At 36.0% G+C, this 14,840-nt stretch overlaps 1 protein-coding gene across 1 annotated transcript; it reads right to left on the reverse strand.

The window, feature by feature from the left end:
• Positions 1 to 3,059: 3,059 nt before the first annotated feature.
• Positions 3,060 to 13,788, reverse strand: dcaf12 (DDB1 and CUL4 associated factor 12). Its single transcript, XM_016451589.1, has 9 exons — positions 13,296 to 13,788; positions 9,695 to 9,985; positions 9,335 to 9,613; positions 9,081 to 9,141; positions 7,843 to 8,036; positions 7,678 to 7,743; positions 7,420 to 7,582; positions 7,154 to 7,332; positions 3,060 to 3,478 (listed from the first exon to the last, which is right to left on the reverse strand). Exons 1-9 carry the CDS (start codon positions 13,350 to 13,352, stop codon positions 3,320 to 3,322), a joined length of 1,449 nt encoding a protein of 482 aa, XP_016307075.1. The 5' UTR covers positions 13,353 to 13,788; the 3' UTR covers positions 3,060 to 3,319.
• Positions 13,789 to 14,840: the final 1,052 nt, after the last annotated feature.

Consider the following 14,840-nt stretch of genomic DNA (forward strand, 5'->3'; position numbering starts at 1 on the left):
TTTTTTGAATGTGTTGAAGGCGAGATCACTGACAGAATGGATACTGCACACGCGTCTTGGATTATATCAATCTATGATAATCGTATTACAATTTATATATGGTGAAGAACATTCCGCGGCGCCGTGGAGAGGAATGAACGCGCGTCTGGTAAGGCTTTATGAGCGTGTGTTTGCGTGTTTTTGATATTGTAAGCATTGTTCGGAAACTTGATAGCGTGGCTAGCATTATGATACACTGTTTACTGACAGAAAAGTACAGTACATTATTTCAGTGAATATACAGTGAATATACATGTATTGTTACAGTGGTGTGTGGATGAATTGATATGTGTTTGTTTGACGCTCTGAATGTTACAGCTAGCTGCCGGATAGCAAGTTAGCTCTGCTCTGGACCAGAGATGCTGTGTTTGTTGTCATGGAGAGATGCTGGATACAGGAGTGAGTCAACTGATGAGGTGAGAGATGCTGTGAAGCAGTATCCCAATACAGAATGCACATAAATGGAATGATATAAAGCTGGAGGATATGGATTCTATGTTAGAATGTGATAGACCAGATATATTTCATAATGTAGACAGTCTTGTGCATCCTGAAATAATTCAACTGATTGTAGAATAACACAATATGTGAAATTTGGTCCAATTCGCTTGTGCCATTTTGTATATTACTACTTAGAAAAACATAAAAATGAAACATAATTCAATTAATAATCAATTAAAGTGCTTATGGCACAGAGTAATGTAGGATTGTGGGGTTAATGTGTTTTATAAAGCCTGTTTTTGCAAAGGAAACTCACAATGACACATTTCGATGCAGAGATAGACATTCTGACTCGCTTCACAAATAATGTAGTAACTCCTGTTTAGAAGCTGTTATTTGAAAGATTCTTTTTTCTGGTACTTTTTGGCATCTAGTGGCATCAAACAAAGTAAATTGCAGAGAGTTGTGCCTAATAGAACCTGAATTACAGATTTTCAAAAAAATACTTAGTTTTAAAACTCCAAAAGCGCCTATGTTTTTTTTGTGTTTATAGTAATATTTGAAAAGTATATAATGTTATTTATAAAGAATTACACTCATATTTTGTAGTTCAAAGGGTTTTCTTTACAATGAAACCATTTTTTTTCATTTCCTCCATTGTATGTGTGCAGGGTAAACATTTGAATTTGAGTATGTTAAATTTAGGCGAAAATACCAAAAAACGCCCCGAGCTTAAGTGGTTAATGTCTTTAAAAAGGAGCTAGCCATGTATACAGAGGTTTTAAAAAATTAGTTGAAGTGATAAGGCCAAGAAATTATTTGATTTGTTTATTAAGTGTGATTTTGTTTAAACCCCTACATTGTTTATGGTTGAATGAATGTATTTTATTTCTAGTAGGCGTTGTTTTTCTGTTATAGTATGATTAATATGAATATCTCAGTCTGTGAGGACTTGAAGTTGTACTTACGTTAGCCTATATTGTTTGTTAATGTTGAAATGCAAAATAAAAACTACTCCTTTTCTGAGTAAAATTTCATCTTATATCGCTTCTGGACTTTAAATGAAAAGTTGTCCATCTCTAAACATACGTTAAATGAGGATTTATAGTATAGAGTTATTGTATTATTGCTCCCTACAGATAATACTCATGAGCGTGCTTTCTATAACGCCAATGTTTATAATCATAACACAATGTGCGCCTCCAGCTGTTAAATAAATCACTACAGTGTGGTGTTACTCGGGTAATGCCAAAAAACTTTTGTCGCCCAGTGAGCTGTCACACTTCATCATATCATGTTCATCATCGATTATAAATTAAAATGAAAAGCTTTAAATATCAGCAGAATTATTGAGAATAAAGAAAGTCGTGATGCAAAGCCAGAATGGAAGAAAAATACATCAATAAACTTTTATTCATTTTCTTTTTGAAGAATGTCTCATGTTGCTGTTCTTTTGTTTTGTTTTGATATAGTACAATATCTTTACACTTGTAATCTGTAAAAACATTCAGGAAGTGAGTATAAAAAAGGGCACCACCAAAATAATGACAGATTAGTTCACTCACACACACGCACGTATATCCTCTGACATTTACATAAATTGTATTCTCCCTCTATTAGTTTTTCCAAATATGTATACATATTCATTTATATATAAAATACATTTTAAAAGTGATGGGTAATTTCTGCTTAATATATGCCTGTTACGGTGTTCAATGGACTAGCAATTTTGTGGCAATTCTATGAAGATTAACATGTAAAAAGACAAAAGAAAAGAAAAAGCCTAAACAAATTCAATCTGCAACAGTCTTTCACAGAAAGACTCTGAAAAGGCAACAATGTCACACAACACTGCCCTGCCTTTAAGCAGAGAAGATGATGAGAAGCAAAAATCCTAACAAATATGATTGTACCTGAACGTCATGAGTGCTAGTGACGGCAACAATACAAAATAAATAAGACTAAGTCTAAATGTCACAGAGGGAAAATTGCAATCTTGATGCAAGCGTATGCGTGTGTTAGTACAGAATCAGCAATAAAAAAAGGCATTCTCCAAGATACCTCAAACAGAACACAAACGGTATCTGTGATTTCTTACAATTGTCTCTCCCTGCCATTATTTTGGAAAACATAAAGGGAAAAATAAAAACAGCGGGTGAGTCTTCATTGACCGCTATCCGAATTCATGTCCATGTTCACTCCGTGCTCTTCATATAACTGCAGTTTTGACCTCAGTTTCTACAGTGAGGTTACAGGTCAGGCTGTCCGTTCATTTCACCAAGATTCATCTTTGAATACCGATTCTCAGCCTTTTCAGGATCTACAATTTCATTATCAGTCCACTGCGAGCCAAGAAAAGGAGCTGATCGGCAGGTCTTTGAAAAACACACAGCAAAACAAACTCAAAATGCCATGCCTTTTATATATAAAAAAAACACAATGCCCAGAGAGACTGTTAAATATTTTCATATATTTTACACTATTCCACAGTTCTCAAAGGTTCAGGCAGCCGATGCACAGAGGAAAAAACCTCCTTCATCCTTTCCGGACTCCTGCAGAAGATCAGTATTGGTCACGCCTTTTCTTTGCCTTTTTTCCTCCACACACACACAAAAAAAACACATGTAAATTCAGGAGTACAACAGGCAAATGAAAATTGAAAGACATAAGACCAAGCACAAAAACGGTTGAGAATCACATCTATGCTCCTGGGTCCTTTGAGAAATAGAGGATAATCTTGTATAGAAGCTAAACCGGAAGTGAAAAAGAGTGAGGAGAAAAATGGAAGATGGCCTGTAAGCACATGGTACGTGAGAGCGAAATGGAGGGATGATGTAGGCTAGCTCCAGAGGCCAGCGTAGTTTCCGTGTAGGCCAGAACACAGGGGGCCGCCGGCCACGAAGAGTTTGGTGCCGGAGTCATCGTAGCAGTGTGTGTATACGGCGTTCGGGAAGGAGCGGACGTCGGAAAAGTAGCTTCTCCATGTTTCGTCGTGATTCTGTGGAGACATGAAGATAGAGAACCTGACTGGATTTTTTGCATTTATTTCAGCCTCAATCAAAATATAGTATAATACAGTAAAAACAGTAATATTGTGATATATTATTACAATTTAAAAGAACTGTATTTCTATTGTAATATATTTTAACTGTAATTTTTTTCTGTGATGGCAAAGCTGAATTTTCAGCATCATTACTTCAGTCTTCAGTGTCATATGATCCTTCAGAAATCATTCTAATATGCTGATTTGGTGGAAACATTTCTTATCAATGTTGAAACTGGTTGTGCTACGTAATATGTTTTGTGGAAAACGTGATAAAATATATATTTTACAGGATTCTTTGATGAATACAATGCATTTATATCTTTTGTAACATTACAAATGTCTTTACTGTCACTTTTGCATCTTCTCTGAATAAAAGCATTACTTTATTAAAACAAATCTTACTGACCCCAAAGTTTTGAACAGTAGTGCATAATATGTATAATGTCTAATAAGCAGGATAATGTACAGTCGGCTGTTCATTATCATAAAATAGCCCTAGACAAGAAAATCAAAACCCCAATGTGCAGAGGAGTTGTTAATTTTGCGATAATGAACAGGCTGACTGTACACTATCCCTTACATAGTTAAATTCTTCAAAGTTGTAACAAAGGGCAGCAACCTAAGTGGGTCAATTAAGCCAATCAAATAGTAGTTATGCTTCCGTGTGGACTCCTGATTAATGCAGCATACAGCATTTCTGTTTAATGAACTTCCATATGGTAAGCAGAGACTGATGCTGCAGGCAACCGACTGCTAGAGTAAGCACTCTGTAAAAGAGCTTATATATAGACTAATTAATGCAAAAGCCTGTCCAAAGATTTCATGGCAAAAATTAGGTAGGGGGTGTATACAGGAAAAGAAAAATGTACATGTACATCAAATGAGCATAATCAAGTTTCTGTTTGAGTATCAGATTTAGTTTAAAACAGAATTATAATGAATATAAACCGCTGTTCAATTAATACTTTTATTCAGCAATGATGCATTAGTTTGATTAAATGTGACAGAAAAGATAATAATGTTAAAAAGATTTCACCAGTTTTTATCTTGAAAAGAATAAATGTTTCTTCAGCACCAATTCAGCCCATTAGAATGATTTTTTGAAGGATCATGTGACACTGAAGACTGGAGTAATGGCTGTTGAAATTTCAGCTTTCCATCACATGAATAAATTACATTTTAAAATATATTACTACAAAACACAGTTAATTTGAAATTGTAATTATATTTTCCAATTTTACTGTGTTTTTAAGCAAATAAATGCTGCCTTGCTAAGCATAAGAGAGTTCTGAATGGCTGTATATATAAAATATACTTATAATAAAAAAAAATGAAGTAATTACTATACATTTATAAAGTGCTATAATGCTTATAAGATCAAATATAACATATATATATATTGTTCAAGGTCTCATCAATATGTAAAATTTCAGCAAGCACGTAGGGATGTGCGATATTGACAAAAAAAGATATCTCGATATTTTCTGGGATTTTATCGATAAGGGGAATTAGATGACATTTTGCTGAGTGTGTTATTGTGCTGATATGCTGATAGGTGATATCCTTAAGTTTTTGATATTCTATATATTCTGTGTGGTGGTCAGTTCACAGCAGTGATAGAAATTAATCTTTTCCAATAAGTTTAAATTGATTTTTACTAGGGATGCACGATATTAGATTTTTGCGATATCCGATATGCCGATAATTTTCAACTCATTTTGGCCGATAGCTGACTCCATATAATTATTTTTAATTTTGGTTAGTTTTTAACAAGAACTTATTTTTTTTTATTAAATAAACAATAATAAAGTTATTTTATAATGACAGTACATTGAAGATTTGAAAATAACTATAAATAAACTATATATTAATCACTGCATTTTTTTTCCCCAGAAAGATGCAGTGGTAACCTTAACATTTTATTTTAAGATTTAACATTTGTAGATGGTCTAAAGCAAAAGAGTTGTAAAAATTCTGAAAATCTTTTAGAGCTCATAATTTGTTTTAAAAAATCTAACATATTACACATTAATGAATAAATCAGTATATAAAATATTATTTAATTTAAGTGTCCTTTTTTATTTATTTATTTTTTTTGTTCATGTAAGCTATAGCTTCTGACCTTTAAATCAAAACATACTCATGATTTTATGGCATCAATTACTGCTTTATTTAATCAGAAACAGTCTAAATATTATTTGTGTATTTTGCTTTCATTTTATTAGAAGTAGGCCAACAGCGCCCCCTGCGGAATTAAAACTCCTTACCTAAAGGGCATTAGGACCCGGGGGAGGCTGCCGCTGCATGCGCTATTACTGTTTATTCTATCACACAGGAACGTATCAATGTGCATTCTCAGCTTAAATACAGCGATCCAAAACAGTGAATCTAATCACCATTCAGGCAAAACTTTGCTTCAAGAATGAGCCACAATGCTGACTTGATCTAATCGCTAGCACACCCTGAGCACATGTGAGTTGATGTATTCCTTTTATCGGCAAGACATATCTGCATTATTTTTCATATCGGGCTGATGCCGATATTTACATTTAAAGCCATCATCGGCCGTTTCCGATATTGGTCCGATAACATCGTGCATCCCTAATTTTTACCTTTTATGCGCATTTTACCTTTATAAAGCCATTTTTCTAAAAGTGTGCATCATCTTTTGAGCCAAATTCTTACATTTAATCAGTCAATTAGAATAATAAGACATTTGGGCTGTTACCAAGCAAATGAAATCAGTATCAACAAAATTCATCTTTGCAATGCAGAGGAAACACAGAAGCTGCATCTGAAAGGGAATTTAGATATATTTACACACTGTTTAAAGGGGTCATATGATGCTTTTTTAAAGATCATTATTTTGTGTATTTGGGGAGGGACATGGAATGCTTGAACCTGCAGTTACAAATGCATAAATAATGTTTTGATATTTTAGACATAAATCGTTGGATACTGACAATAGAAATTATTTTTTAAAAATAAAGACACTTTAAATGTGAAATTAAAACCGCCAGTAGGTGGCAGCAAGTCACTGTTAACAAGCGAGTCATTGCGATTGAACCGAATCATTTAAACGGGTGATTCATTCAGGAACGAAACACCATCATGTTGCTCAGAGAGGCAAAACAGTGCTGTGGCTGTGTTTAGAATTATTTTTGTTGGCAAAGCAGAGCAAAAACAGGCAATATGGTTTCTAAAACGTAAGTCTGTTAATATTAACTTCTTGTTTATATCACATATTTGTAATCATGCTGATTTTTGCAGAAATAAATGGCACTCTTCATGTGATATTGTTTAACTATATGAAATTATACAAATATGTACATTTTCTGCCCCCATATCTTGAATTTTGTGATCATTCTAAATGCAGTTTAACAGACTGAATCATGCAGTGAAAGAACACCCTCTAAATGCGCACACGCACTAGTCTAACCTACTAGACTTTGTAATGTATGCGTGCACTCTGCAGATGTTTTGTTTGGTTTTTGCGATATACTTGATAATGTCAAATCGCATATCAATAAAACAACAATGATATTATCACAAACAATATATATCGTACACCCCTACATGCAAGACAGAGAACCTGGGTCAAAAAAGGGTCAAAATGGACAATCTTACCAGCCATCCTCTCCCTGTGCTGAGTTTCAGGATGCCCTCTGCTGTGCGATTCCGGTACCCGCCGGGTGAGCTGGATGGGCCATCCAGAAAACGCTGGGCCCTGATATCGTAGAAGAGCAGGGAACCTTGGCCAGTGCCTACCGTCACTATGTGTTCATAGAAGCTCACAGAGCGAATACCTAAGAGAGAATTAACAAAACTGAGCACCAGTTTGCTTTGCAAATTACAACTTTTTAACTATCTTTGAAGGGGGAAAAAAACCATACCACTGCCACGCTCCCTGGAGCTCACGGATTTGATGTTCTGAGATGACTGCCGGGGGTCAAGGAAAGAAACGTGTGCCTGAGAGCCGACTGCATAAACAGACCAGTCCATACCGTATGCCAGACACACATTCTCCTTACAGTAAGGGAGTTTGGTAGAAAGCTCCTACATGGGAAAAATACCCATCAGACAATTGTAAACATCTACAAATATTGAGCTTGAAAAATATGAGAGAAAAATGCTGATAGTAGTAACTGTACCTTATACAGGTTGTCTTCTGCCTTCCACAGATGGAAATATCCATCTAAAGAAACAGCACCCAACTCCTTATGGATGAATGAAGGAGATAAAAGCAGAGAAACGGTGAGCTTGAATAACGCACAAAGCAATCAATTTTCAGTCACGAGTCAAGGACAGCGGCTAACCTTATGGCTGTTGTTGAAGGCCAGTGCGCGCACTTTGCAGTTGTAGGGGTGGGTGTACTCTTTCGGGATGTCCTTGAGAGCACGGTGAGAGATGTGGGAGTAACAAGGAACACCTTCCACATTCTGACACTTCTCGGCCTGAGTCAGCACCTCCTCTGATATCTCCCACAGACCCATGGAACCATCACGAGATCCTGCTCCAGTGAATAAAAGATTCATTCGTCTTTAATTGAACAGTAGAATCTGTACACCATGAACAACATCTAATTGTGCACAACACATAAGAGATAACGTATCATTAATCGCAAAATAAACCCCGAATGTGTAGTCAAGGGAAGTAGAAGGGCCTTGTATAGCATTTAACAGGATTATTTTGTAATAATAACTGACTGACTGTACATTATCCTGCTAATTACACAAATTCTTAAATAAATGAATGGACATGAAATGTTGTGATTTTAATTGATATGAGAAACAAGGACACTGGCTGTATTTCAGAGAAAGATGTGATACCATAACCCCTCATCCTAACAAGGCACAGGTTTAAAGCATCAGATTTTTTTGTCCTCAATGAAAGTGAAAATGTTTCATGCTTAAGTATGCAGCTATGTGTGACAGAAATGTGAATCAATGAGATTTTAGGATAAAAAATTATAATTTAAAATGTAATTCTCATTACTGTAATGCACTAATGAAAACAATCACGTCCACACATTTTTTTTCTTTATTTAAATCAGAATAAATTTCGAATTTTCTATACTGTATATGCATGTATAAAAAAATTATAACAAATAAAAAAAAGTATGAGTCACTTTCACATTACTTTATTGAGAACTGTATTGAAAATACTGCTAAACTGTAATGAAAATAATCTCAAACATCTTTAATGTTCCTAAACAGGGCCCCATTTTCTTTATACAAAACTTACTTTCCATTTCTTTTCTCTCTTTGCTCTTGGGGTGAAATATAACACTGGCAATTCTTGACAGGTTTCTTTTGAGAACTGTATTGAAAATACTGCTGAACTGTAATGAAAATAATCTCAAACATCTTTAATGTTCCTAAACAGGGCCCCATTTTCTTTATACAAAACTTACTTTCCATTTCTTTTCTCTCTTTGCTCTTGGGGTGAAATATAACACTGGCAATTCTTGACAGGTTTCTTGAAATGTGCACTAGCACTTAATGTGTTAGCACACAGTGTTAAAAACTCAAAACTGGATCTGCAAGCTTCTTACCTGAGACTGCCATGGTGTCACTGATCCACGCAATGGAGAATATCCAGTCATTGTGTCCATCCTGTCAGAAATACAGAACCAATTTGAGTCTAGAGAAATACTTCATCAGTGCATACCAGAATTGTTTTCATTGTGTTAGCCAAAGCTAGCCACTAAGAGCACTTGAGCCCTATGAAGCCAAAGGCTGAGGCCACTAAACCACTTGACATTTACACTACTTGCACAACTAGAAAGAAAGCAAAGGCTGAACTCACATCCCCGACGCAGACAGGGTCAAGAGTGGGAAGTCTGTACACTGCCAGGCTGTTGGGGTTGTCTCCTCCAGTGGCCAACAATGTACGAGAGGGGTTCAGCTCAATGGCGTGGATGCCACATCCCTGCTGGACATCTAGACCGCCGACTGATCCTGGATTGTGGAAGTGGAAATTGCCTCCCACTCCACTCAAACCCTGGGAAACCTCTGCCCTTCCCTCTCTGTCTTTCAGCATGGGTATCCTGGTTATCTGTCCCGAGAGGACGTCCACCACAAATAGCTAAGAAATCATAAAGAAAAACAAGATTAGTAAAGTAATCTAAAAGAGGATTGCAACTAAGAGATAATAAATATATCTCACCGTGTTGCATTTGGTCCCGCATACCACCTGCCTGTGGTTGAGCCATTGGGAAGCGAACACCTTGTTAAGGCGGCCGAGGGAGAACTCTCTCTCTCTGAGGATTCCTGGGATGCGTCCGGCAGCGAATCCGCGCAGACTCCGCTGGAAGCTCCACTCATGCTGCTGCTGCGGGCGGAACTCCCTTCCTCTCACAGAGCACACCACCGACCGCCGGCTCTGCCACCAGGGCTGGGCATGACGCGCTGAGCTGGACACGCGGGCACGCTTAATTGCAGACTGACACCAGTCAAACTGACAGAGGGACAAAAAGGAGTGAGTCGACCATATAAACAATCTAAACGAAAACAAAGTACGTTCATAAATGTTCTTTATCATACAAGATTTAATTGCATGCCATTTTAAAGAAATGCAAATACTTGCAACAAAGTGTAATAGCATTTAATGTCTGTACCTGATAATTATCTATCTATCCATCTATCTATCAATCATTTTAGGCCATATCAGCATCAAAGGCTATATTCATGGAAAAACTCTACAATAATATAAAATTATCTTAAAATAATCTTAACTACACTTCAGTGAATTGTATCCAACAATTTAACAATATTAGTTTTACAAACAAATAAAATAAATAAATAAAAATAACAATTACATACAAAATTGATATTTGATAATTCTCATATTTTTTCAGGAGAAACTTTTTTTAATACCCATTAATGCACTTTGAGTAAAAATGTTTATACTTTGTCTAAATAATTTAAAAATAAAACACTAAAAAATAAAATTAATAACTTTAAATGCTACAAATAAATTAAAGCATCACAACATTATAATGCACATCATGAAAATAGATATTACTTTGAAAGTTTTCAAAAAAAAAAAATGAATATGTTTAAAACAATAACTTTAAGTGAACATTAAGTGAATCCTTTCCATAAAACTTGAGGAAGAGTTTGTTCACTTAAACCCTAATTTTACTTCACAAAACTGTTCTTTGTTAGTGAATTGCACATCTCTTTCTCAAACTGATTATATAACATTTTCAAACAGAAACCCTAAATTATGAACACAATCTCATCTGGTTTTAGGTGGCTTCCTTGCAATCCAGCACTGTGTAGGCACTTTTAAAAACAGCTTGCATTTGAAGAAAAACACCTGGTGGCATTGCAAATTCATCACCTCACCCTGCTAACAACCTTCTATACAATCAAACACAATAAATTATGGCAAAACTGCCAAATGACAAAAGTGAGGGCATCCATCTGATGCTAACGCCAGCTGGCAGACAAAGCGATTCTGTGCTCCCAGCGAGCATCGACAAATCAAATATAGCCATGACACAGTCGAGTAAAACCAACGGCTTGAAGTATATCAGCTCCTGTGGGCCCAACAATCTGTGTGAGAGATTGAGACTCATTCATTTTAATGCTTATTCTCGCTAAACAGCACTGACATCATCATGCTTATAATCAAAACATCATCACCCATATAAACAACTCTTGCTGAAATTACATCATCTGTCCAGAGCGAGAGGAGTAACACACTCCTAGTCATAAACACTGATGTATCTCTACTACAGTAAAGCGCTTCCAATCCCCCTCCAGGCCAGTAGACATCAGCCATATCTGACTGACCCAGATCCTAACGGCCAAGTAGGCCAGGATCTTAGTCAATACACGACCACCTTCTCACACAGAGAAAAAAATGTTCAGGGGTTGTGGGAAGGATCCTGCAAGGATCAGCAATAACATTCAAACAGTAAAAAATAAACTACAAAAAAAATCTCATGGGAGATATAGTCTCTATAGTCCCGCCTGCAAACTCACACCATTGGTTGATGCCCTGTTGTGTTGGTCGGGATGCTCAAACAAACATTTCGGAGGAATAAACCTGCAAATGGTGGTCACTGGTCTCTGCATATTAAGCTGTGACATGAGAAAGTATTGAAGCATGAAATCTTTTCTTTAAATTATATAGGCTTTATATATATAAAAATATAGCCTAGGCACAAAAAGCATTTGAAAATAACAAACAAGCTGAATATCAATTTTGTAGGGCTATAATAAAATTGTTATTAGAATATAACTGTAATTGATATATTAATTAATAATTAATGATTTATTTCTAAGTGTCACCTGAAAAATTTAAATAAACACAGTGAGATGAACATTTAGTCTAGACATACACAACCATTCCCATTGTCAGGCCTCATTATTATCACAAACATTAACTTTTGAGGCCTATGATATCAGTGCGTTGTTTTTATTGATTTTCACTTTTAGATTTGGCTGTCACACAGGGATACGTCCAGAGCTGACCCATGATATCCAAAATAAATCTTCAACGAAGCCAAATAAGGAAAGCAAGTGATCTTCCAAGCAGTGTGTTGCACTGAAGACCACCGGCCCCCATATGAGAACTCTATCCAGTCCTGTGTATCCTATTTAACACATCTACTTCACCTACAAGGCCATAATAAGATATTGCTCACTGACTCTTGAGTACTTGGACAAAGAAATATCCTGCTTCTTCTATTTTCCCATAATATGTGTACTGTTACTGGCCAATCACTCAATATGGAGTCAGTACTGACAGTAATGTGTCTGATATTCATCATAAATTTTGACATAAATACCATTTACTTCAATAAATCAATCATTTAAGACTATGTGGTAATAATAGAACCTACATGAAAAAACAAGGAAAATACAAGCAAAATGATTGAAAATTATAAATAATAACATCACAATAACAGAAATTCGCCTGCACCTTTATGACCTTGTTGTACTCATAGCAGGTGAAATATAGAAAGAGGACCTTCAGGATGAAGGCGGTCTGTGATATTGCCTGATTTTATAAATATCTGACGGTTTTGACAAAGAGTACAGACACAGCTGTGAGAAGTAGCTAAAATGAACCTCTTCCATCTGTATTATTTTGTTTGAAATACATTTAATTTATATAAGATCTATAAATCTGAGGAAAGGTGGTTTTTAGGATGACAATTTAATATCACTAAGAGAAAACGAAATAAATTGATACATATTTTAAGAACACTATAGTGATCATATATGAATGCTGTTTAGAACTAATGTATAACATGTTTTGTCTCATATCAAGAATCATTGAGCAGCTGCAAAAGCCACATTGTGCTATTAATATTTCTCATCTTAACAATGAAAAATAATGTAGAAGTGTAGCAGATCTCAGTCCTACCGGACGTCTAACCAGCTTATACTGTCTGGCTCTTGCTGGAGAATCATTATTCTATAATCTAGAGCAGGATTAAGACGTACTCAAACAAAACTCACAACCTTAATGTTCAAGAAAACTGATAAATGATTACACATTAATAAACAAACCAGCTCACCAACGCCAAATCAACAATGTCAACAACTAAGTTAACAACCCCACCATTAGCCTTTAGCCAGCAGACTGGTGCTAACATTAGACTGCAATCTTTTCCTGTTTGTAAACTGTCACATTTCGAGCTTGTGTTTCTGTTTCCTATGATTCATGGATGTTGTTTCATATAAAACGAGAGGTTTAGCATATGGCTGCAAGCTGTTTTTGTTAGGTATATGAGAGGTTTGTTGTTTACCTGTTGTTCCTTGGGCTCCTCTGCTTTTCTTTTCCTGCTAACTGTTTTTCTCGCCATAGCCCGACACGCACAGGTCCCTCACCCACATGGAGGGCAGCAGCGACGCTGGGAAGTGGGTCATATAATGGCGATGGGGTTGTTTCGGCGGCCTCTGGGCTGGTGAAGCGGCGCGACTAATCGAATCCAGCCGAGTCGAGTCGGACGGTTCTAAATCGAATAACCGTCCGATTCCGTTGCAGTGGCCGATCACCGATCCGTTGGATTTAGGTCGTTTTTAGGGCAGGCTTGTTTGGTTTTCGTCCGTGTGGAGGAGCTACAAGGGTACTGCTGCCCCTCCCCTGCACCGAGCTCACTTTCCTTCTATCTTCTTTCTCTGTCTCTGTCCGTCGTTCTCCAGACAAAACGCGTCATCCGACAACGAACAGCGCCGCGCGCAGCCGCAATCCAGTCAAACATCAACAAAAACAAGGTCAAACGTACGCGTGCGCACGACCTTTTCACGTTCTATGGCTCGCGATTCTTTAATGATTTGTGCTGCTGTATTCCTTTGTACAATTTGGTGTCTTTTAAAGTCCATAAAATACGTTACGGCATTTATAATGCACAATTTCTCCTGATTGTATTTATAATTGGCTGACTTTTTAATAATTGTAATTATTTAAATAAATATTACACAGCGTGGTCATACAACTTAAATTCAACGTGTTTAATTTGAAAAACAAACAAATCAACATTACGTAAATGTATACATTAACGGTAGTTATGTTATTTAATCTTAGTAGAATTTTGTTTATTAGATTATAGCTATTTAGGCTGTATTGTAATATTCTATAAGTTATAACTTTACTCAATTTACACACAAAGAAATTAAAAAACAACATTTATTGTTAAGGTAACTTAAAATCATTTTTATGCTAATTTAATTTCTTGTTTTTTCTTTTGATTTCAGGGTGACATTGATTTCCAGACATCTACATGAGATCCACTCGACTCATTACAGTTTAAATGAGATTATTTTGACACAACACTGGTGAAATTATATTGCACATGGAAAGTGAGCTTAAAGAGGCTGTTTTTGTAACTATAATGGTGAAAATTCAGAAAACAAAAAATAAAAAGCAAAATAATAATGCACGTCTGGCTGCTAAATAATGAAACATTTATTTATGAATGGCCAGATGAGCTACCCAGTAACCTACATGTGCTCCCTGGGCCAAGGAACATCTCTGTCATATGTGATTCCTATCATTTATCCCATCTCAGAGGAAAGTGCTTAATAGGGCTTAAGGTTTTTAGTATTGCGTTATACCTAAAGGCTGCTGTCAAATGGGGCATTAAACAAAATCTACACCTCAACCTAAAAGCATTGGTATGATCAAAATTCAAAATGATAATAATAATTTCTTAGTTTTTTGAGGTTGAATATGACCTGGCCTGGATAATCAGAGGTCAAACGTCAGTAACAGAAAAATATGAGGTTAGACATTGGACCTTCTGAAGTTAATTTGTTATGTTAATTTGTAACATAAGTAAATTTCTTATACT

Source organism: Sinocyclocheilus anshuiensis, unplaced genomic scaffold (assembly GCF_001515605.1).
Source record: "Sinocyclocheilus anshuiensis isolate Anshui unplaced genomic scaffold, SAMN03320099.WGS_v1.1 scaffold457, whole genome shotgun sequence".
In the NCBI taxonomy this organism is placed as follows: Eukaryota; Metazoa; Chordata; class Actinopteri; order Cypriniformes; family Cyprinidae; genus Sinocyclocheilus; species Sinocyclocheilus anshuiensis.